Source organism: Lipotes vexillifer, unplaced genomic scaffold (assembly GCF_000442215.2).
Source record: "Lipotes vexillifer unplaced genomic scaffold, Lipotes_vexillifer_v1.1 scaffold39, whole genome shotgun sequence".
Classification (NCBI taxonomy): Eukaryota; Metazoa; Chordata; class Mammalia; order Artiodactyla; family Lipotidae; genus Lipotes; species Lipotes vexillifer.
In genome coordinates, this window is record NW_006787038.1 from 2482886 (window position 1) to 2508058 (window position 25173).

General features: G+C 39.2%; 1 protein-coding gene across 1 annotated transcript in view; it reads left to right on the top strand.

The window, feature by feature from the left end:
• TTLL5 (tubulin tyrosine ligase like 5) overlaps positions 1-25173 on the top strand; it is a 318465-nt gene that overhangs the window by 7762 nt on the left and 285530 nt on the right. The window contains exons 3-5 of the mRNA XM_007459755.1: positions 192-298; positions 13162-13244; positions 15088-15194. Coding sequence (XP_007459817.1) covers positions 192-298; positions 13162-13244; positions 15088-15194 — 297 coding nt within the window. The remainder of the gene's footprint in view (positions 1-191; positions 299-13161; positions 13245-15087; positions 15195-25173) is intronic.

The window sequence follows — 25173 nt, forward strand, 5'->3', positions numbered from 1 at the left end:
GCAGGAATGGAGTTAATCTTAAACAGACCATCTGACTAAGAATGGGAGATGAATGGTTTCCCATAGGACATTTGGGATGCTTGTTCCAGAAGAAGGGGAAAGGTGCTAAGCAGCAAACCACAGTGATCTGCTTCAGTTGTTAATTCAGATTTTGAGCTGTAAATTAATAAAGTCTTTTATTACGGTTGTAGAGATCATCCGTGTATCATGTGGACTGGAGGCTGCAGGAGAATTCCAGTTTTGGTATTCCATGCTGAGGCTATTCTGACAAAGGACAACAATATTCGAGTAATTGGAGGTAGGTATGACCTTCCCCACTGAGGGAAGGGCTGGGCATGGCCCTGATAACCTCATCTTACAGAAAGTGATAACCATATTTAGTTAGGGAAAGGGCCTTGGTCATGAGAATATTCTGTTGATTTTTTTATACTTGAACGGATTATTTGTGATTTCTTAAATTGTTTTCTGCATATTAAATTATCTTTCCTCTTCTTTTTTTGAATTACGTGTACATGTGTTTATTTTTTGGTTTTTTTCTTCCAGTTTTATAGAGAGATCATTGACATACACCACTGTACAAGTTTAAGGTGTACAGCATAGTGATTTAACTTACATATATCATGAAATGATTATCACAATAAGTTTAATGGTACTGTTTTTTATAATTTTGGTAAAATACACATAACAAAATTTACTGTTTTTACCATTTTAAAGTATACAACTCAGTGGCATTTTAGTACATTCACAGTATTGTGCAGCCATCACCACTATCTAGTTTCAGAACATTTTCATCTAAAAGTAAACCCTGTACCCATTAAGCAGTCACTCCCCAACCCCCTTATCCCAGCTCCTGGCAACCACTAAGCTTTCTGTCTCTATGACTTTACCTAATCTGGATATTTCATATAAATGGACTCATACAATACATAGCCTTTTGTGTCTGGCTTCTTACACTTAGCATAATGTTTTCAAGGTTCATCCATGTTTTAGCATATGTCAATACTTCATTCGTTTTTGCGGCTGAATAACATCCCATTGTATGGATATACCACATTTTGTTTATCCATTCATCAGTTGATGGATAAGTGTTTCCAGCTTTTGGCTCTTGTAAATAGTGCTGCTATGAACATTCATGCACAAGTTTTTGTTTGAACACCTGTTCTTAGTTCTTTTGGGTATATACCTAGGAATGGAATTGCTAAGTTGTATAGTAATTCTATGTTTAACTTATTAAGGAACTGCCATAGGATTTTCCACAGTGACTGCACAATTTTATGTTCCCACCAACAATATATGAGAGTTGAAATTTCTCCATATCCTCAGTAACATTCATTGTTTTCTGTTTTTTAGAATATAGCTATACTAGTGGGTGTGAAGTGGTATCTTATTGTGGTTATGATTTGCATTTCCCTAATGATTAATGACATTGAGCAGCTTTTCATGTTCCTTTTGGCCATTTATATTATCTCCTTTGGAGAAATGTCTGTCAAGGTTTTTGCCTATTTTTTAATCGGGTTGCTTATCTTTTTGTTGTTGAGTTGTAAGGGTTCTTCATATATTCTGGATACTAGACCCTTATCAGAAAAATGATTTCCAAATATTTTTTCCTCTGTGGTTTGTCTTTTCATGCTCTTGATAGTGTTCTTTCATGGGGAAAAGTTTTTCATTTTGATGATGTTCCATTTATCTACTTTTTCTCTTGTTGCTTATGCTTTTGGTGTCATATCTAAGAAACCATTGCCTAACCCAAAGTCATGATCCCTATGCTTTCTTCTAAGAGCTTTATAGTTTAAGCTCTTAAGTTTAGAGCTAAACGGTCTTTGTTCCATTTTGAGTTAATTTTTTTATATAGTGTGAGATAAGGGTCCACCTTCATTCTTTTACATGGTGGATATCCAGTTGCCCCAGCATGATTAGTTGAAGAGACTATTCTTTCCTTACTGAATAATCTTGGCACTATTGTTGAAAATCAGTAGACCATTAGATATATGGGTTTATTTTTGGACTCTTAATAATTCTGTCAGTCTGTTTGTTTATCCTTATACCAGTGCCATATTATTTTTATTACTGTATCTTTGTACTAAGTTTTGAAATTGGGAAGTGTGAGTCCTCTAACTTTGTTCTTCATCTTCAAAATTTTTTTGCTATTCAGGGTCCTTTGCAATTCTTTTTTTTTTTTTTTTTTTACTATCTCCATTTTTACTGATAAGGAAGTTGGGGAATGATACAGAGAGAATAATTCAGCAGGTAACATATAGAACCTGGTACACAAAAGCAACCATAGAAGCTTAGGGACTGTGTCCCATTAGATTCTCTGTATACTGTTGTATACAAGACTATAGTCAGATCGATGTTCAATTCATGTTTATCAGCAGCAGCACATGGTTTACCTTGTCTCCTTTGTAGTCAGAAAACATACTAGTGCATATAAAATGAGTAAGGCAACAAGCATATATTCAACTACAGTGCTATCTCTGAGAATGGCAAGATGGCAGAAGACGGAACATGAAGTAATACAGCAGAAAAAGTAATGACCGAATTAAGTAAAATGTTTTCTAAGCAATAGGTGAGACACTTTCAAGGGGCATCCATATGGGTTGGTGTTCTTTCCTTCCCACAAAATCCAATACGAGTGCCTACTTTATGGTGCACAACTTGTGGAGATGCACAGGGCCCATGGTTAGAAGGCAGGCTCCTCTTGGTTATATGCTCTGCTGTCACTCTCTCAAAAGTTTTAATAGGGCTTCCCTGGTGGCGCAGTGGTTGGGAGTCCGCCTGCCGATGCAGGGCACACGGGTTCGTGCCCCGGTCCGGGAGGATCCCGCATGCCGCGGAGCGGCCAGGCCCGTGAGCCATGGCCGCCGGGCCTGCGCGTCCAGAGCCTGCGCTCCGCAGCGGGAGAGGCCGCAGCAGCGAGAAGGCCGCGTACTGGCAAAATCTGGGGGAACTCTAGGGCACTTGAGATACAAAGTGTTCTCCATGGGTTCGCCTAGCTTCCTTTCCAAGGACACTGTATCTATGATTGCTTGTAGCTCACACTTTGTTGTCACTCACCATTCACTTCTCAGGGATGAGGAGGTAAAATACCTCTTGTTCACTGACCTGGTGGCACGGTGGTTGAGAGTCCACCCGCCGATGCAGGGGGCGCAGGTTCGTGTCCCGGTCCGGGAAGATCCGCGGCTGGGGCCGTGAGCCATGGCCGCTGAGCCTGCGTGTCCGGAGCCTGTGCTCCGCAATGGGAGAGGCCACAGCAGTGAGAGGCCCGCGTACCGAAAAAAAAAACATTTATTTAGGTCTTCTTTAATTTCTGTAGCAATGTTTTATAGTTTGCTGTGTGCAAGTCTTGTAGCTCCTTGGTTAACTTATTCTTCAGTATTTTATTCTTTTTGATGCTATTATAAATGGAATTGCTTTCTCAATTTCATTTTTGGATTGTTCATCGTCAGTGTATAGAAATACTATTGATTTTTTAAAAATAAATTTATTTTATTATTTTATTTTATTTATCTATTGTTTCTGGCTGCGTTGGGTCTTCGTTCCTGCGCGAGGGTTTTTCTCTGGTTGCGGCGAGTGGGGGCTACTCTTCATTGTGGTGCGCAGGCTTCTCATTGTGGTGGCTTCTCTTGTTGTGGAGCATGGGCTCTAGGCGCACCGGCTTCAGTAGTTGTGGCACGTGGGCTCAGTAGTTGTGGCTCGTGGGCTCTAGAGCGCAGGATCAGTAGTTGTGGCTCACGGGCTTAGCCGCTCTGTGGCATGCGGGATCGTCCCAGACCAGGGCTCAAACCCATGTCCCCTGCACTGGCAGGCAGATGCTCAACCACTACACCACCAGGGAAGCCTTACTACTGATTTTTTGTATACTGATCCTGTATCCTGAAACCTTGCTGAACTCATTTATTAGCTCTACTAATGAGTGTGTGTGTGTGTGTGTGTGTGTGTGTGTGTTCGTTAGGATTATCTCTATACAAGATCATGTCATCAGTAAATAGAGATTTTTACTTCTTCCTCTCTAACCTGAATACCTCCCTACCTCCCTCTCTTTCTTTTTCTTCTTCTTTTTCCTAATTGCTCTGGCTAGAACTTCCAGTACAGTGTTGAATAGAAGTGAAAATGGGCATCTTTGTCTTCTTCCTGATCTTTGGGGGAAAGCTTTCTGTCTTTCACCATTTGGTATGATGTTAGCTATGGGTTTTCATAAATGCCCTTTATCATGTTGAGGAAGTTCTCTTCTATTCCTTTGTTGAGTGTTTTTATCATACAGCAGTGTTGCATTTTGTCAAATGCTTTTTCTACATCAATCGAGATGAGTCTATGTTTTTTTTCCTTCATTTTATTAATGTGGTGTATTACATTGATTGACTTTTGTATATTGAACCACCCTTGCATTCCTGAGATAAATCTTACTTGAGCATGGTATATAGTCCTTTTAATATGCTGCTGGATTTGGTTTGCTAAGTATTTTGTTTAGGATGTTTGCATCTATATTCATAAGGGATATCATTCTGTAATTTTCTTTTCTTTTGATGTCTTTGTCTGGCTTTGTTATCGGTAATGCTGCCCTCATAGAATGAGTTCCTTCCTCCTCTTTGGAAGAGTTTGAGAAGGATTTGTGTTAATTCTTTAAATGTTCGATAGAATTCACCAGTGAAGCATCTAGTCCTTAGCTTTTCTTTGTTGGAAGGTTTTTGATTACTAGTTCAACCTCTACTTATCTATTCTATTTTCTATTTCTTATTGAGTCTGTTTTGGTAGTTTGTGTGTTTCTCTAGGTTATTTTCCATTTTATTTAGTTGATCTAATTTTGTTGGCATACAGTTGTTCGTAGTATTCTTTTATAGTCCTTTTTATTTCTGTAATACAGTAGTAATGTCCCCACCTTCATTTCTGATTTTAGTAATTTGAATCTTTTCTCTTTGTTTTTAGTTAGTCTAACTAAAAGTTTGTCAATTTTCAGAATCATTTTAAAGAGCAAACTTTTTATTTTGCTTACTTCCTCTGTTGTTTTTCTATCCTTAATTTCATTTATGTCCACTCCTCTTTGACTTTAAGCAGTGCTCTGAATCCAGGTGTTAGCCTGTAGCTGTCTTCTAAGGTTACATACTGTGGATCCAAACTTTTGTGCGATATGGTGGAAAGAGTCTATACATGGGTTCTCAGTCAATATTTCAGATCCCAGCTTTGGCATTTACTAGCTGTGAGTCTTGTACAATCACTTAAACTCTCTTAATCTATTTCATTATTATAAAATGGAGATAATAGCTACCTTGCAGGCATTGTAAGAACGAGATCACTAATGTTCAGCACACAGTAGGCATTCAAAACTTGTGCTGCTTACTCTGTTTGTTGAACAGGATCTTCTCTACCTTGAGATGACTTTGAGGTCTGTCCTTGCCCCATAATAAGCCAGAGTTCAAAGGACGGTGAGCACCTGCTTCTGGGATTTGAATTCTCCTCCTTCCCCAAGGGTCTCAGTGTTCTAATCCCCTCAGCAAGTTACTAGGTTACCACTTAAATGGACATGGTTCATTCATGTTCTCTGAAGCTGGAGTCTCTGAAGATTTACTAACATTTGCTGAGAATCTCCCACTAAATATGATTAGAGTCAGAACATCAAAGGTGCATAAAAACAACAGAAGTAAATAATCCTCCCCCCCCAGCATACTTCTTTTGGTTTGTTTGGATTCATAAATGAATCCATGTATTCTGTGGCAATAGACCCTTCCTTTTTAGAATACCTAACATTTATTGGAAATTAGCATCCATCAATGTAATCATGCCATTATTCAAGCAATCACTATTTTCTAGAACCTCTAAGTCTTTGGATTATTTTCTGTACATCTTCCTGTGTTTAAGGAAGAAGCCACTAAACTTTTTTCTCAAACTCTGTTTTCTTTAATTTTCTGTATATTCCCAATTCCTTGAGGTTTAATAATTTTCTTCACCTTCCTTTATGAAAAGAACAATTTGAATGAGTTTTGTTAGTTGCTACCTCAGATTTCTGAATTGTTAAACACTCTTGGTCTATTTTTTTTTTTCTCTCTCTCTCAAATAGCTGACATAGACCTGCTCAGATCATAATACTGAGTTAAATCCCCTTGAGAAGTGTATCTGGGGCATTAGTTATCTTCTGTTGATCTTAGAGTGTTAGATTCCAACCTTGTTTTTTCTGTTATCTATTAAATGTTTCATTGAATTCACTGTTAATATTTTGGATACAATAAGATTTCATATGCTTTATTTGTGAAATATTCCAGGAGTATGTTTTTTTCCTCACCATATGCATGTTGTTTTTCAAAATTGTGTATACTTTGAACATATAAATGGGATTGCATTTTATTTTATTTATTTATTTTAAAGTATTTATTTTTTATTTGGTTGTGCTGGGTCTTAGTTGCAGTAGGCAGGCTCCTTAGTTGCAGCTTGCCAGCTCCTTAGTTGTGGCACGTGGGCTCCTTAGTTGTGGCATGCGAACTCTTCGTTGCAGCACGTGGGATCTGGTTTCCTGACCAGGGATTGAACCCGGGCCCCCTGCACTGGGAGCACAGAGACTTAACCAGTGCGCCACCAGGGAAGTCCTGGGATTGCATTTTAAGGGCAACGGATATTTTCAATTTAATCTTTTCCTAGAACGAAGTATTTTGTATTTTGCCTCTGAATGTGTCAGTTTCATAAATTTGGATTTGTATAGACTAGCACTGTCCAACAGAAATATGATGTAAGCTGTATATGTAATTTTTCAGTAGCCTTATCAAAAAAAATAAGCAGAAATAGGTGAAATTAATTTTAATAATATATTTTATTTAATCCAAATTATCATTTCCACTTTTACTCAGTATAAAAAAATCGTGAAGATATTTTACATCCAGTGTGTATTGTACACTTTTAGTACATCTCCATATGGTGCAAAATTTTCATTGGAAGCATTTGGTCTGTATTTAGATTTCATAAATGTTATAGTTGAAATTGTAGTCAATTCCTATGTTCAAGTTGTTCCAAACAAGTTTTCCAATAACTGAATTGAGTATCAGTTTTAAAATTGAAAATAGAATTTATTAAAGTTAAATAAAGTGAGAAATTCAGTTCCTTTGTCACACTAGTCACATTTCAGGTGCTCAAGTTACATGTGGCTAGTGACAACCGTATTCAACTGTGCACGTAAGGACCCAGTTTTCTGACAGTAAGGCAAAGATACACTGTGTTGCCATCGAAGGGGTTATTCTTGTATTCTAAAGTCAAAGGAATGTTAGTTTTATCTTCATTCTAGTTTCCCATGCTAGTTTGGACCAAACCCCTTAGTGTGCTTCTGTGCTGACAGTTAGATTATTGGTTCCTTGATTGTCTTTACTCTGCTACAGTCAGCCCTGGAACTTGCCAGGGGTCCTAGTTCTTCAGATTGTCCCCTGCGATGCATGTGAGTTGTTGAAGAGGAAATTCTGCAGTCTCATAGTGGAATTGATGAGATGCATGTGTGTTCAGAGGCTTAGATGTTGGGTGTTTTGCAGTTTGCTAGCAGGACCGTGCCCGGCCTCTTGTTTTCTCTTATGGAAGAAAACATGGCGAAGGTGGTTCTGTCATGACCAGTTGAACAGGTTCAGTTTGTAGTTGCAGTTCTCCGTTTGACTCTCACTAGGGAGAGGGAGCCCAGGCTTACCAACTATTTCAGGAGAAGCCTAGAAATCTAGATTTTTATGTGACTTCTTCCAATTTTAAAAGGTTAGCAAATAATTCAACTTTATACTGAAAACACCACAAGGGATGGACAAACTGTCTATAGGCTGGATTTGGCTCCTGGGTTACCATTTTATAATCTCTGGTCTAATATGCGCTGGTAATCAGCATTATTGGTTGTAGGGCCATTGGACACAGAGCATGAATGCGGGTTAAAATCCCTAAAGCAGTCACAGTTGCTTTCCATCATTCCACCCTGCCTCTCTTACACTCCCCTTTTAGAACATGTTCCGTGTATCTGAGTGGGGTTATAGTTAGTTGGTTTGGATTAGAAGTAAGTGGCCAGGGACTTCCCTGGTGGCGCAGTGGTTAAGAATCCGCTGCCAATGCAGGGGACATGGGTTCGAGCCCTGTTCCGGGAAGATCCCACATGCCGCAGAGCAACTAAGCCCGTGCGCCACAGCTACTGAGCCTGCACTCTAGAGCCCCCAACCCACAATTACTGAGCCTGCGAGCCACAGCTACTGAAGCCCACGCGCCTAGAGCCCGTGCTCCTCAACGAGAGAAGCCACCGCAATGAGAAGCCTGCGCACCGCAGCAAAGAGTAGCCCCCACTCGCCTCAACTAGAGAAAGCCTGCACGCAGCAAGGAAGACCCGTCACAGCCAAAAATAACTAAATCAATAAATTTATTTAAAAAAAAAAAGAAGTAGGTGGTCACTGCCTACATACCATGAGAATCAGGTCTGCCATTGAGCACAGTGATGACTGCATTTTACTTCTATATTAGGAGAAGTAGGAGAAAGAGTATTAATAGCATTTTTATTTTTTAACTTGCTATATAAAATGTATAATTTACTGTGTATTATACTATGTATTTATATATGTATTAGTAGCTATTTTACTATGTGTTTACTGTTTTACTGTATGAAATTATTTTTCTGTGTATCAGCAAGCTTTCTTTTTTCGGGGGTCTGCACCGTGCAGCTTGCAGGATCTTAGTTTCCTAACCAGGGATTGAACACAGGCCACAGCAGTGAAAGGGCCGAGTCCTAACCACCGGACAGCCAGGGAATTCCCGTATCAGCAAGCTTTCCTATTCTAAAAGCTCTACATGTATTAACTGATTTAGTGCTTTTAACTACCCTGTGAGATAAGTACCTTTGTTATCAACCCCATTTTATAGGTGAGGAAATTGAGCAGAGTGAAATTAAATAACTTATTTAAGACAGCAGGCAGGAAGTAGTAGAGCCAGGATTTGAACCCCGGCAGTTTGACTGCAGAGACATACTCTTTCTTTTATTATTCCCCTTCTCCCCCAGTCCCCACATAATCATTCTCTATTTTTCCACACACCTGACCAATCATCTCCGTGGCCTGGGGCAAGCACTGCAGAACAGTCAGAGAGTCGGGCACAGTCCTGGTCCCCTGCAGTTGATGAGGCTTTGGCTTTTTATGTGCAAAAATGGAGCTGTCAGTGATCAGTTGTCACAATGAAAAAGACCTGGTTTTCTTTTAGTTTTCTGAACATTTTATTTAAAGAAATAAAAAAACGGTCTGGCAAGTTATAAGTATACTACAATGAATTCATGTATACTATTTCCTTGCTTTCACCAGTTATTAACATTTTGCCATGTTTGCTTTACCCTTCTTTCTCTCTCTGAACCATTTGAAAATTAGTTCACATACTTCAGACCTAAATACCTTATTCAACATGTTTATCCTAAGAACAAGGGCATCCTCTCTACAACCACAGTACACTGATGACACTCAGGAAATCTGTCATTGCTAAAACACTCTTATCTAATATACAGTCCCTGCCCAGATTTCCTCAATTGTTCCGATTTTGTCCTTTATCTTCTTTTTTTCTTTCAAATCCAGAATTCAATCAGAGATTGCATTTAGTTGTCATATTTCTTTAGTCTCCTTTACATCTACAACCATTTACTGGATTTTTTTTTTTTTTGGTCTTTCATAACATTGGCATTTTTAAAGATTCCAGACTAGTTGCTTTGCAGATGTCCTTAAGTTTGGGCTTGTCAGGTTGATTCCACATGTTTAGATTAAAAAGGTTAAAAAAGGTTGAAAAAGGTTAAAAATAATAAAAAAGTTGAAAAAAATTTGTAGGAATATCATTTAATGAAGTCATGTCCTCAGTGTATCACATTAGAAAGCATATGATGTCATTATATTGCATTACTGGTGATGACAAGTTTGATCATTTGGTTAAGATAGTGTTTACCAGATTGCTTCATTATAAAGGTACCCTTCTCCTTTGTTAAAAGCATTCTCTGGGGTGATATTTTGAGATGTATGAATATCCTGTTCTCCAGTAGTCTCTGACTGTTGGTATTCATTGATTCTTCGGAATCACTTACTATTGTTTTTGTAAAATGGTGATTTTCTATTTCAGTTTTTCCTTCTACATTTATTAGCTTTTCTGTAAAGAAGAGCTTTCCCTTCTATGCGAAAGTAATAGTCTCCCAAAGATGTCTACCTCCTAATCCCCAGAACCTGTGAAAATGTTACCTGACTTAGCAAAGCGGAATTGAGGTCATAGATGGAATTAAGGTTGCTAATCAGCTAACCCTTAAGATAAGGAGATTCTTCAAGTGGGCCCAATGTAATTACAGAAGTCCTTTAAAATAGAAGGAGACAGAAGAAGAGTCAGACTAATGCAGTGTGAGAAGGACTAGGCCTGTCATTGCTGGCTTTGAAGATAGAAGAATAGGGGCAGCCTCTAGAAGATGGAAAAGGAAAGGAAGTGGACCCTACCCAGAGCCTATAGAAAGGAACGCAGTCCTGCCAGTGCCTTGATGACACTTGTATCGTACTTCTGACCTAGAAAACCAGTAGTATACCTTCTCACTTTCTTATCAGTGTGGATTCATGGGTTGTTTTCTTTCTTATAAATGAGTTAAAATCTTTTTCTGTCAGTATTCATTTTTATATTCAGATTGCCTCAAATTTGGCCTTGGGGAGCCCCTTCAAGATCCTTGTGCCAAAAACAAAGGGCTTCCCTGGTGGCGCAGTGGTTGAGAGTCCGCCTGCCGATGCAGGGGACGCGGGTTCGTGCCGCGGTCCGGGAAGATCCTGCGTGCCGTGGAGCAGCTGGGCCCGTGAGCCATGGCCGCTGAGCCTGTGCAAAAAAAAGATCTGTTCTCAATCCTTGTGACTGTCCTCTTTTTTGGCATAGCAAGATATTCCACAGTATCTTGTACTTTCCTTCCCCAACTTGGAATCAGAACACAAACTCCTTTTTTTTATATCTTATTAGATTTATTATGTTCATATATCTCCAAAGATTGAATGTGTCCTGGATTGAGCTATCTTACAATCTAAATGAATTACAGTTGAGCAAAAGAATAAGAATAAATTAAAATTTTTATAAATAATAAACATAAAAGTTAAAAAAAATCCATTTCTTCATAATATGAATTGAGCGTTTACAAAATTAATTGGTTCATTTGTCCATGGTTGAATATTGCTTATTGCTAGAATGAAACAGAGTTCAGCTGATTTCTCTTTCTATTTATTGTTTTTATAGAGGTAAGCTGTAGGAAACCTTAGAACACAAACTCTTGAGCAGTGCACTGTGCTGCTGCTTGCATTAAACTCTGCACTGTATTTCTTATAAAAATATTGCAAAGACAACATAATAGTGATTGACCATTGGGAAAACCTTGTAACTGGGCTTTAAAGTTTGCCGCAAGAATGAGAAGTATGGAGTGTCTGGCCTTATCATTCCAATCCTCCTGTGTCTGCTTGGCATGGTGTTCCTGCCAGGGCTGGGCAAGTAGCAGCAGGGATTTATGAATATTTTCACATAGAGTTATAAAAAGAAATGCTTATCTTTGACTGTAGAGGCTGAATTTTGTTCCGGAGCCTGTCCATAAGTTTCTGTATTATACTCACTCAGAAATGGTTCAGTATGCAGTCCTTTAAAAAAATCGTTTTGTAGAATTCTTAGCTAACAGTTTATAGTGATGCATAGAAAGAGATTGAATGTAATGTGCCAGAGAAAACTTTAGTCTTTGGGGATATATAGAAACCTCACATGATTACAGACATTCCTCTTAGACTGGGGTCACAAGCACAGAATGCTCTCGGGGGCCTGGCAGGAGATAAGAATGAGTGAAGCAGGTCAGGTGGGGACGGTGCTGAACTGGACAGCGCAGGCCTGTCCTGCAGGGAGCACTTGCACTTCTCTGGTTGACTCTTGCCTTGCCAGAGAGAGAGCCCAGTGTTGCCAGGGTTTTCAAGAGAAGTCCAGAAATCTAGATTTTTTTTTTTTTTTTTTTTTTTTTGTGGTACAAGGGCCTCTCACTGCTGCGGCCTCTCCCTTTGCAGAGCACAGGCTCCGGACGTGCAGGCTCAGAGGCCATGGCTCACGGGCCCAGCCGCTCCGTGGCATGTGGGATCTGCCCGGACCGGGGCACGAACCCGTCCGTGTCCCCTGCATCGGCAGGCGGACTCCCAACCACTGCGCCACCAGGGAAGCCCACAGAAATCTAGATTTTTATATGAATTCCTCCAATTTCAAAAGGTTAGCAATTAATTCAATTTTATTTTTAAAGCACAAGGAGGAACGAACAAACCATGTCTGCAGATTGGTTTTGGCCCTCGTGTCATCAGTTTATAACCTCTGGTCTAAGATATGCTGGTAACCAACATTGTTGCACATGAGGGCTATTTAGAATGGCGTTCTTAGCCTTTTTGGTGCAGTGGGTGGCGTTGGCAGTATGGGGAAGCTTATGGGTCTTTTCTCAGAATAATGTTTTTTAAGTGTATTTTAAAAATACGTAAGACTACGAAGAAAATAAATTGTATTAAAATATAGTTCTCAAAATATTTTTAAAAACCAAATTTGTGATATGTATGCCTTTTATTAGTGCATTAAATAACATGATCTAGTGGTAGGTCTGTTCACTGCCATAATTTTTAAATACTGTGGGAGTAAGTGATTTTTTTTGGCCGTGCTGTGCGGCTTTCATTATCTCAGTTCCCGACCAAGAATTGAACCTGCACCACACAGTGAAAGCCCAGAGTCCTAACCACTAGGCCACCAGAGAACTCCTGAGAATAAGTGATTTTTTTTTTTTGAGAATAAGTGATTTTTTGAGATAACTGTAACAACTGTAAAAGAATGTTAAAATACCTGATATCTGTTGGTGGCAGGGTCACAGGCATTGCTAATACTATTCTCCTTTGTTGCCTACATTCCAAATTGAAGGTAATGTTAAATTGGAACTAGAATTTGGTGAAAACAGGGATGTCATTCCCCCCGCCCCACCCCCATCCATGTTTAGTGACAGTCAATGAATCTCAGGTTTAGGACCCTTAGTCCAAAATAATCCTCAACCTACTTATAGTAGCCTAAGGATAACAGTATAGTGTTATTGAGTGTAATTAGTCCAGCCACCATCTTACAGTTTATTTCTTTCTCTATAGTTAACTTTCTGGTTACTGAACTTGATTCTATGTTTTTCTTTAGAACGTTATCACTTGTCTTACAAGATCGTACGAACAGACAGTCGTCTGGTTCGCAGCATCCTGACAGCCCATGGATTTCATGAAGTAAGCTCATTTTTACTACCTTACCTTATCTGCTCAAAAGCTGAAAATCCTAGCCACCTAACTGACTGTCAGCTAACAGGGCCAGCTCTAGAAAGTACACGGGACCACTCCCTAGTGATGATGCAGGACTTGCATTGACTTTCTGAGTCACTTTACCAGTTTTTCCTTGAAATACATGGAAAACACTTCCACAAGATTTTGTGGGGCTTTTTTTTAGGGGAAAAAAATTTTTTTTTTCCTTGCTGTGTTTTTAGGCATGGGCTAGAGGCAGAGTTTCCCATAAGGAATTGTCTAATACCCAATTAAACCTCTTTGATTGCAAGCAACAGAAACAGACTCTGCCCAACATAAACCAAAAGGGATTTATAGTAAAGATGTACATAGAATGGCTAGCAGAACCAGAGGAAAAGCTGAAAAAGCAGACCTTTGGAAGCAGAAAGAATGCAATAGCTCCAGGGATCTGGCAACAGAAGTCTTCAAGACCACCTTTACTGCTGTGGAATGAATCGACTGCATTCATTGTCCTTGTGCCTTTCTCTGCCCAAGAAGCATATTCTGGAGGTAGAATGATTAGCCTAGCTTGGGTCAAGGGTCCACTCCTTGGGGGAAGGGAGGGGCAGGTGATTGCCAGGTCCTTTAAAACCAAGGAGTATGTTATTCCCAAAGAAAATTGGGAAAATGGGGATTTGACATCAAAAGGCAAAGGCAAAAATGCTGGATGGACTTGCACTGTGGATATTTTGAGACAGTTGATAAAAGTCTGGTTGCTCGCTTCTTATCCTAGGTTGAGGTATGAAGTAGACATTTTGAGGAAGTTCTGATACCAGTTTATATACTGTCTTTGTTGCTGTTTTATTTCCAGCTTAACATGGTACCTGTCACATCAGAGGCAGAGAGTACATAATTGTTGAATGAATGGACAAATGAATTCTAATGAATGAATGAATGAATTCTAAGTTGGTTTGCTACTATAAGGTTTTAGATCTGATCATCACTTTATACCCAGCATCTGCAAGGATATAAGGACAGTCTGAGAAGGGAGTTTTGGGGTTGGGTCCTCATCTCTCACTTTGATATGCAAGAATATTTAGAGATATCATGGACTTCTATAAAAGGATTAATTCTACTTTTTGCATGTGAGACTTGTCCAACTCTCTCATTCTTTAAACTTGCTTATCCCTCTGTTCTGTACACTCAGCTTTTGTCTTACTAAGCTCACATCCTAACTGACCCGCCCCTGTGAGTGCTCTGTGGATGAAAAATCTCTGTGACTTTTTACTTCCATTGTTCTTCCAGGGGCTGTCTCTGGTGTTTCTTTCTTTTTTTTTTTTTTTAATAAATTTATTTATTTATTTTTGGCTGCGTTGGGTCTTCGTTGCTGCGCGTGGGCTTTGTCTAGTTGCGGCGAGTGGTGGCTACTCTTCGTTGCAGCATGCGGTCTTCTCATTGCGGTGGCTTCTCTTGTTGTGGAGCACGGGCTCTAGGTGCACGGGCTTCAGTAGTTGTGGCACGCGGGCTCAGTAGTTGTGGCTCACGAGCCCTAGAGCGCAGGCTCAGTAGTTGTGGCACATGGGCTTAGTTGCACCGCGGCATGTGGGATCTTCCCAGACCAGGGCTCAAACCCGTGTCCCCTGCGTTGGCAGGCGGGTTTTTTTTTTTTTTTTTTTTTTTTTTTTTTAATGGGATCTTCCCGGACCGGGGCACGAACCCGCGTCCCCTGCATCGGCAGGCGGACCCTCAACCGCTGCGCCACCAGGGAAGCCCGGCAGGCGGATTCTTAACCACTGTGCCACCAGGGAAGTCCCTCTGGTGTTTCTTATCTTGTCTTTTTATCTGCCCTTAGGTTCACCCAAGCAGCACTGACTATAACCTAATGTGGACAGGATCCCACCTGAAGCCCTTTTTACTTCGCACCCTCTCTGAAGCACAAAAGGTTAATCACTTTCCCAGGTAATGCTCTTGTAGCTACTTTGCTCCATTTAAAAGTACCTGACACTGAGGCATGTAGCCAGCAGAGATAATTAACATCCTTTAAAAACAAAAGAAGTCTGTGATATAGGGCAGCAGTCTGCAAATCAAACTGAGGTGTTCACATCCCTGGACATACCTGAAGACTTTGCAAGGACTCTGTAGGATGGATGGTTTTAAAATACACTACTTCTGTATTGCAAATCCCATAGATTCTCTTTCCTAAAATTGAGCTGCTTGTGAGCCCCTCATGTGGATAGGTTCTCCCTTCTCACCTTCTTTTTCATAGTTACCGGTTTTTCCCTTTATAAAAGAAGGGCCCACCTAGAATCTTAATATGGTGCATTGTCCTGGGGTGTAAAAATTTCAAGGGTTCCAAAGAAAGGAACAGAAATATTGGTGTTTAATTCAGGTAATAGCATAACAAATCTTTCTGCATGGTAATGATTTCCATTTCTTTGCTTTAACAGAATTGAAGAAGGACATAATCAAGTTGTCAGCTGATAGATCATTAAATATAAAATTTAAAGATAGGTCATCTTGTGACTTTTGACATATAATTAGAAAAGAGTTCAAAGAATTGAATGATATTGCTGTATTAAACTTCAGCCAGTCTCATTGGTTAACATCAGCCTAGAGAGGCAGTATTGCCTAGTGGCTAGAAGCACGGGCTCTGCAGCCAGCTAACCTGGGCCCAGATCGCATTTCTGCTGACTGATCTTGGGCAAGTGAGCTTTCTGAGCATCAGCTTCCTCATTGGTAAAAAGAAGGTACTAATGACACACCCTTTGTAGGACTATCGTGAGGATTTAATAAGTGCTTAGAACATCACATGCCTGCCACATAGTAAACACTATATAAGTGTTAGCTATTATATTTGTGAACAAGGTTTCTTAGTGTTTACATCTATGAAAGAGAAAATAGGAATAGAATTGATGCTGAAACCCTGCCTTATTCTAGCAGTGAGTAATTTTCAACTATGGAGAGATACATGACCTATAGGCGAAGAGGGCAGCTAATCTCATCTGTCTAATGAAGAGATGCAAATCTAATAGGAATTTTGTTATTTGCTCAGTGGCTGAGTTATATTTTATTTCCAGGACTTATGCCCCAGGTACTCACTCATGCTAACAAGTTTTGTTTTCGGTCACTTCATATACTTGTCTCCTCATTTTTTAGAAACGAAGGCTCTTTCTTGATTATTCAATTCTACTGTCTTATACTCAGTCAATGTGTATAAATACCCAGCGTATGCTGTCTCTAATGTCAAATAGTTTCTTGATAATCTTAGATAAATGTATATTTTGAATCTTTATAACAAGTTCCAGTTTTATTTTATGTCTGAGCTTCATGGGCAGAAAATAATTTAAACTTTATTTTCTTCCTCACTGCCTGGAAGATGTGGATTTGGTTTTCTAAATGTGTGATTGGGTGCTTGAAGTGAATCAGATGCAACTATTTTAAATAGGTATTTAAACAGTCTTAAAATAGCTCACAGTAGAGACTGCATTCCTAATTCCTGTTAGTAGTATAGTATTTATTTCAATAGCTTTTGAACTATTACTGTAGGTGTATAGGAATTCCACCTCAATTTGGACTCAGTCAGTATTATTAAATTCTAACCTATATTTTCTTCACTTCTCTTTGAATGTGTTGTACATGTATGTTTGGGAATATTAATAATCCATTACCTAAATGCAGTATACTTTGTGGCTTCTGGTGCTCTGTTTTTTCTAAGAAAATACATAGCACCAGAAGTTAGAAGTCTTTTTCAATCCAGAGACTTCTAACTCACATGCAAGAGGAATGCAAACACATGAAATGTTTCCAAAATTATTGTGTACTCTTTTTATGTAATTAAAAAAAATAATTTTAGACTTTTAGAAAAGTTGCAAAAATAATATAGAGTTTCTATGTGCTCTTTACCCAGTTTTCCTAATGTTAAATCAGTTATAACCATAGTATAGTTATCAAAATGGAGAAATTGATGTTAGTATAATGTACATTTCAATAAAAATTTATAACATTTATGGTGTTTTGTTGAATTGTGTACTGTGTTCCTACAATGATAGGTCAATATATGTATAACAAGTACAACCTTATGATCACAGGAAACTTAAAAATATTAAATGTAATTTGTATATGTATTTTCGTTGTAGAGAAGGTATAATATAATGTACAAGACTTACAAGCATTAAATATGTTCTGTTAGGCTAAGCTGTTCTTTGGGGAAAATGGAATGGAAGAAGTAAAAACAAAAGTGAATTGGGGGATGTCTGGGCGGGAGTAGGGGAGGCTTCTGGGGTGCTGGGAATGTTCTATGCTCAGTGGTGTTCACACAGGTGACCAAAATTCATCATGCTCTGCAGTTGTGATTTGTATACTTTCCTGTTTATATGTTACTTTCAGTTAAAAGTATAGTATTGTAAAAAGTGAAAAATTTACCGACAAAAAGAGCCTTTTCTTTTATAGTACTTTTAAAGTGTACAGTGGCTGGTGAATCCTGATGTTATTTAGGTTCCCTTGAATATACTTAAAAGGATACTGTTATAGTTTTATTTTAAAATTATATTTGCCATTCATTGGATCCTTTGGAACATTTTAAATTTATGATGAAAAATCTTAGATGCCACCAACAAAAAGGATACATAGTTTCCCAAAATTTGTATCGGGAGCACCAAGCAAAAATGTTTGGAGACCACTAATACTGGGTAACTGTAGAAGAATTTGTTGTTTTTCTTATCCTCTGGTTCAGTGTTTGCTTTTTTTTTTTTTTTTTTTGATTTTGACATACCGTTGCATTCAAGAGTTTATTTTATTTATTTATTTATTAAAAAAATTTTTTTTAAATCTTTCTTTTCTTTTTTTTCTTTTTTTTTGAACTTTTGAATTTTATCTTTTTATACAGCAGGTTCTTATTAGTCATCCATTTTATACACATCAGTGTATACATGTCGATACCAGTCGCCCAATTCATCACACCACCACCCCCGCCCCCACCGCTTTCCCCACTTGGTGTCCATACATTTGTTCTCTACACTGTGTCTCAGTTTCTGTCCTGCAAACCGGTTCATCTGTACCATTTTTCTAGGTTCCACATGTATGCGTTAATATACGATATTTGTTTTTCTCTTTCTGACTTACTTCACTCTGTATGACAGTCTCATTAGATCCATCCACACCTCTACAAATGACCCAATTTCGTTTCTTTTTATGGCTGAGTAATATTCCATTGTATATATGTGCCACATCTTCTTTATCCATTTGTCTGTTGATGGGCATTTAGGTTGCTTCCACTTCCTGGCTGTTGTAAATAGTGCTGCAGTGAACATTGGGGTGCATGTGTCCTTTTGAATTATTGTTTTCTCTGGGTGTATGGCCAGTAGTGGGATTGCTGGGTCATATGGTAATTCTACTTTTAGTTTTTTAAGGAACCTCCATACTGTTCTCCATAGTGGCTGTATCAATTTACATTCCCACTAACAGTACAAGAGGGTTCCCTTTTCTCCACACCCTCTCCAGCATTTGTTGTTTGTAGATTTTCTGATGATGCCCATTCTAACTGGTATGAGGTGATACCTCATTGTAGTTTTGATTTGCATTTCTCTAATAATTAGTGATGTTGAGCAGCTTTTCATGTGCCTCTTGACCATCTGTATGTCTTCTTTTGAGACATGTCTATTTAGGTCTTCTGCCCATTTTTTGATTGGGTTGTTTGGTTTTTTTTTGCGGTACACGGGCCTCTCACTGTTGTGGCCCCTCCTGTTGCAGAGCACAGGCTCTGGATGCGCAGGCCCAGCAGCCATGGCTCACGGACCCAGCCGCTCCGGGGCATGTGGGATCCTCCCAGACCAGGGCACGAACCCATGACCCCTGCATCGGCAGGCGGACTCTCAACCACTGCGCCACCAGGGAAGCCCTGTTTTTTTTAATATTGAGCTGCATGACCTGTTTATGTATTTTAGAGATTAATCCTTTGTCCGTTGATTCGTTTGCAAATATTTTCTCCGATTCTGAGGGTTGTCATTTCGTCTTGTTTATGGTTTCCTTTGCTGTGCAAAAGCTTTTAAGTTTCACTAGGTCCCATTTGTTTATTTTTGTTTTTATTTCCATTTCTCTAGGAGGTGGGTCAAAAAGGATCTTGCTGTGATTTATGTCATAGAGTGTTCTGTCTATGTTTTCCTCTAAGAGTTTTATAGTCTTACATTTACGTCCCTAATCCTTTTTTTTTTTTTTTTGCGGTACACGGGCCTCTCACTGTTGTGGCCTCTCCCGTTGCGGAGCACAGGCTCCGGACGCACAGGCTCAGCGGACATGACTCACGGGGCCAAGCCGCTCTGCGGCATGTGGGATCTTCCCGGACCGAGGCACGAACCCGTGTCCCCTGCATCGGCAGGCGGACTCTCAACCACTGCGCCACCCGGGAAGCCCTCTCTAATCCATTTTGAGTTTATTTTTGTGTACGGTGTTAGGGTGTGTTCTAATTTATTGTTTTCCCAGCACCACTTATTGAAGAGACTGTCTTTTCTCCACTGTATATTCTTGCCTCCTTTGTCATAGATTAGTTGACCATAGGTGCATGGGTTTATCTCTGGGCTTTCTATCTTGTTCCATTGATCTATGTTTCTGTTTTTGTGCCGGTACCATATTGTCTTGATTACTGTAGCTTTGTAGTATAGTCTGAAGTCAGGGAGTCTGATTCCTCCAGCTCCGCATTTTTCCGTCAAGAGTGCTTTGACTATCCAGGGTCTTTTATGTCTCCAGACAAATTTTAAGATTTTTTGTTCTAGTTCTGTAAAAAATGCCGTTGGTAATTTGGTAGGGATTGCATTGAATTGTAGATTGCTTTGAGTAGTAGAGTCATTTTCACAATATTGATTCTTCCAATCCAAGAACATAGTATATCTCTCCATCTGTTTGTATCATCTTTAATTTCTTTCATCAGTGTCTTATAGTTTTCTGCATACAGTTCTTTTGTCTCCTTCCTAGGTTTATTCCTAGGTATTTTTTTATTCTTGTTGCAATGGTAAATGGGAATGTTTCCTTAATTTCTCTTTTAGATTTTTCATCATTAGTGTATAGGAATGCAAGGTATTTCTGTGCATTAATTTTGTATCCTGCTACTTTACCAAATTCATTGATTAGCTCTAGTAGTTTTCTGGTAGCATCTTTAGGATTCTGTACATATAGTATCATGTCATCTGCAAACAGTGACAGTTTTACTTCTTCTTTTCCAATTTGGATTCCTTTAATTTCTTTTTCTTCTCTGATTGCTCTGGCTTAAACTTCATAAACTATGTTGATTAATAGTGGTGAAAGTGGGCAACCTTGTCATGTTCCTGATCTTAGTGGAAATAGTTTCAGTTTTTCACCACTGATAACAATGTTGGCTGTGGGTTTGTCATATATGGCCTTTATTATGTTGACGTAAGTTCCATCTATGCCTATTTTCTGGAGGGTTTTTATCATAAATAGGTGTTGAATTTTGTCAAAAGCTTGCTCTGCATCTGTTGGGATTATCATATAGTTTTTCTCCTTCAATTTGTTAATATGGTTTATCACATTGACTGATTTGCCTATATTGAAGAATCCTTGCATTCCCGAGATAAATCCCACTTGATCGTGGTGTATAATCCTTTTAATGTGCTGTTGGATTCTGTTTGCTAGTATTTTGTTGAGGATTTTTGCATCGATGTTCATCAGTGATATTGGCCTGTAGTTTTCTTTTTTTGTGACATCTTTGTCTGGTTTTGGTATCAGGGTGATGGTGGCCTTGTAGAATGAGTTTGGGAGTGTTCCTCCCTCTGCTGTATTTTGGAAGAGTTTGAGAAGGATGGGTGTTAGCTCTTCTCTAAATGTTTGATAGAATTCGCCTGTGAAGCCATCTGGTCCTGAGCTTTTGTCTGTTGGAAGATTTTAAATCACAGTTTCAATTTCAGTGCTTGTGATTGACTTGTTTATATTTTCTGTTTCTTCCTGGTTCAGTCTTGGCAGGTTGTGCATTTCTATGAATTTGTCCATTTCTTCCAGGTTGTCCATTTTATTGGCATAGAGTTGCTTGTAGTAAGCTCTCATGATCTTTTGTATTTCTGCAGTGTCTGTTGTTACTTCTCCTTTTTCATTTCTGATTCTATTGATCTGAGTCTTCTCCCTTTTTTTCTTGATGAGTCTGGCTAATGGTTCATCAATTTTGTTTATCTTCTCAAAGAACCAGCTTTTAGTTTTATTGATCTTTGCTATTGTTTCCTTCATTTCTTTTTCATTTATTTCTGATCTGATCTTTATGATTTCTTTCCTTCTGCTAACTTTGGGTGTTTTTTGTTCTTCTTTCTCTAATTGCTTTAGGTGTAAGGTTAGTTGTTTATTTGAGATTTTTCTTGGTTCTTGAGGTAGGATTGTATTGGTATTAACTTCACTCTTAGAACTGCTGTTTGCTGCATTCCATAGGTTTTGGGTCGTCATGTTTTCATTGTCATTTGTTTCTAGGTATTTTTTGATTTCCTCTTTGATTTGTTCAGTGATCTCTTGGTTATTTAGTAGGTATTGTTTAGCCTCCATGTGTTTGTATTTTTTACAGATTTTTTTCCTGTAATTGCTATCTAGTCTCATAGTGTTGTGGTTGGAAAAGGTACTTGATACAATTTCGATTTTCTTAAATTTACCAAGGCTTGATTTGTGACCCAAGATATGATCTATCCTGGAGAATGTTCCATGAGCACTTGAGAAGATGGTGTATTGCGTTGTTTTGGGATCGGATGTCCTATAAATATCAATTAAGTCCATCTTGTTTAATAATCATTTAAAGCTTGTGTTTCCTTTTTTTTTTTTTCTCATTTTGGATGATCTGTCCATTGGTGAAAGTGGGGTGTTTAAGTGCACTACTATTATTGTGTTACTGTCTATTTCCCCTTTTATGGCAGTTAGTATTTACCTTATGTATTAAGGTATGTTGGGTGCATAAATATTTACAGTTGTTATATCTTCTTCTTGGATTGATTCCTGGATCATTATGTAATGTCCTTTGTCTCTTGTAATAGTCTTTATTTTAAAGTCTATTTTGTCTGATATGAGAATTGCTACTCCAGCTTTCTTTTGATTTCCATTTGCGTGGAAATCTTTTTCCATCCCCTCACTTTCAGTCTGTATGTGTCCCTAGGTCTGAAGTGGGTCTCTTGTAGACAACATATATACAGGTCGTGTTTTTGTATCCGTTCGGCGAGGCTGTGTCTTTTGATTGGAGCATTTAATCCATTTACATTTAAGGAAATTGTTGATATGTATGTTCCTATTACCATTTTCTTAATTGTTTTGGGTTTGTTTTGTAGGTCTTTTCCTTCTCTTGTGTTTCCTGCCTAGAGAAGTTCCTTTAGCATTTGTTGTAAAGCTCGTTTGGTGGTGCCGAATTTTCTTAGCTTTTGCTTGTCTATAAAGGTTTTAATTTCTCCGTCGAATCCGAATGAGATACTTGCAGGGTAGAATAATCTTGGTTGTAGGTTTTTCTCCTTCATCACTTTATATATGTCCTGCCACACCTTTCTGGCTTGCAGAGCTTCTGCTGAAAGATCAGCTGTTAACATAATGGGGATTCCCTTGTATGTTATTTGTTGCTTTTCCCTTGCTGCTTTTAATATTATTTCTTTTCTGTTTGATTTTTGATAGTTTGATTAATATGTGTTTTCATGTGTTTCTCCTTGGATTTATCCTACATGGGACTCTCTGCACTTCCTGGACTTGATTGACTATTTCCTTTCCCATATTAGGGACGTTTTCAACTATAATCTCTTCAAATATTTTCTCAGTCCCTTTCTTTTTCTCTTCTTCTTCTGGACCCCTGTAACACGAATGTTGGTGCGTTTAATATTTTCCCAGAGGTCTATGAGACTGTCCTCAGTTCTTTTCATTCTTTTTTCTTTTTTCTGCTCAGTGGTAGTTATTCCCACTATTTTATCTTCCAGGTCACTTATTCGTTCTTCTGCCTCAGTTATTCTATTGATTCCTTCCAGAGCATTTTTTTTTTTTTTTGGCTGCGTTGGGTCTTTGTTGCTGCATGTGGGCTTTCTTTAGTTGCAGTGAGCAGGGGCTACTCTTCATTGCGGTGTGTGGGCTTCTCATTGCAGTGGCTTCTCTTGTTGTGGAGTACAGGCTCTAGTTGTGCGGGCTTCAGTAGTTGTGGCATGCAGGCTCAGTAGTTGTGGCTCGCAGGCTCTAGAGTGCAGGCTCAGTAGTTGTGGTGCATGAGCTTAGTTGCTCCATGGTATGTGGGATCTTCCTGGATCAGGGCTCGATGCCGTGTCCCCTGCGTTGGCAGGCGGATTCTTAACCACTGCGCCACCAGGGAAGCCCCTTCCAGCAAATTTTTAATTTTATTTATTGTGTTGTTCGTCAGTGTTTGTTTGCTCTTTAGTTCTTCTAGGTCCTTGTTAAATGTTTCTTGTATTTTCTCCATTCTGTTTCCAAGATTTTGGATCATCTTTACTATCATTACTCTGAATTCTTTTTCAGGTAGACTGCCTATTTCCTCTTCATTTATTTGGTCTGGTGGGTTTTTACCTTGCTCCTTCATCTGCTGTGTATTTCTCTGTCTTCTCGTTTTGCTAAACTTACTGTGTTTGTGGTCTCCTTTTCGCAGGCTGCTGGTTTGTAGTTCCCATTGTTTTTGGTGTCTGCCCCCAGTGGGTAACGTTGGTTCCGTGGGATGTGTAGGCTTCCTGGTGGAGGGGACTAGTGCCTGTGTTCTGGTGGATGAGGCTGGGTCTTGTCTTTGTGGTGGGCAGGACTGCGTCCGGTGGTGTGTTTTGGTGTGTCTGTGAACTTATTATGATTTTAGGCAGCCTCTCCGCTAATGGGTGGGGTTGTGTTCCTGTCTTGCTAGTTGTTTGGCATGGCGTGTCCAGCACTGTAGCTTGCTGGTTGTTGAGTGGAGCTGGGTCTTAGCGTTGAGATGGAGATCTCTGGGAGAGCTCTTGTTGGTTGATATTATGTGGGGCCAGGAGGTCTCTGGTGGACCAACGTTCTGAACTCGGCTCTCCCATCTCAGAGGCTCAGGCCTGACACCCAGCTGGAGCACCAAGACCCTGTCAGCCACATGGCTTTTGGGAAGTCTGAGGTCTTCTGCCAGCGTTCATTAGGTGTTCTGTAGGAGTTGTTCCACATGTAGATGTATTTTTGATGTATTTGTTGGGAGGAAGGTGATCTCCACGTCTTACTCCTCCACCATCCTGAAAGTCCCCTCAGCCTGGTTCATTGTTTCTAATTCCTTAATGATAAGCATCACTAGGGGTACTTTACATTCATAGGTCTTACTGCAGATTCAAGGAATCACCATCTCCAGGGAAGGTGTATATTTAAAAAGCATTCTTCTAGGTGCTTAATCTTTCTAGGTAAATATATACCTGGAAAGTTATATATTTTAAAAGCAATGAGGTGATCTGTATCTCAGTCAAGTTTGGAAATTACTGATCTAGACTAAATCACTGTTACATTGTGGTCTCCGGACCATCTGTACCAAAATCACCTGGGGTCCATGCTTAAAATGCAGAGCCCTAGACTTCATCGCAGAATTTTGAGAGATGTGACCCTGGAACATTCGTTTTTAAAGAAACTCTATAGGTGATTCTTATGTACACTAAAATTTGAGGACCTCTGCTCTAGATCTGAAGAGAACAGTGGGTAAGAAAGAAGTATTGGTCATACCTACATTTGGCAAAGCAACCTTTGATTTTAAGAAATCAAAGTCAAAATTTTGAACTGAGGAACAGCTAGAATGCAGTTTTAATGGTTACAGCAAAGATTCTTAGATGGTTTTAAAATAGTGCAACAAACCATAGATTCATGAATCCAGTCGAGGCCAACTGAAGTGCCTTTTTGTAGTTTGCCAGATTACACTCCCTGATAAGTAGCATTTATTGCCCTAGTTTTAAGGTGATCATTTCCTTGACAAAGTGATAGATTTGGGATATAA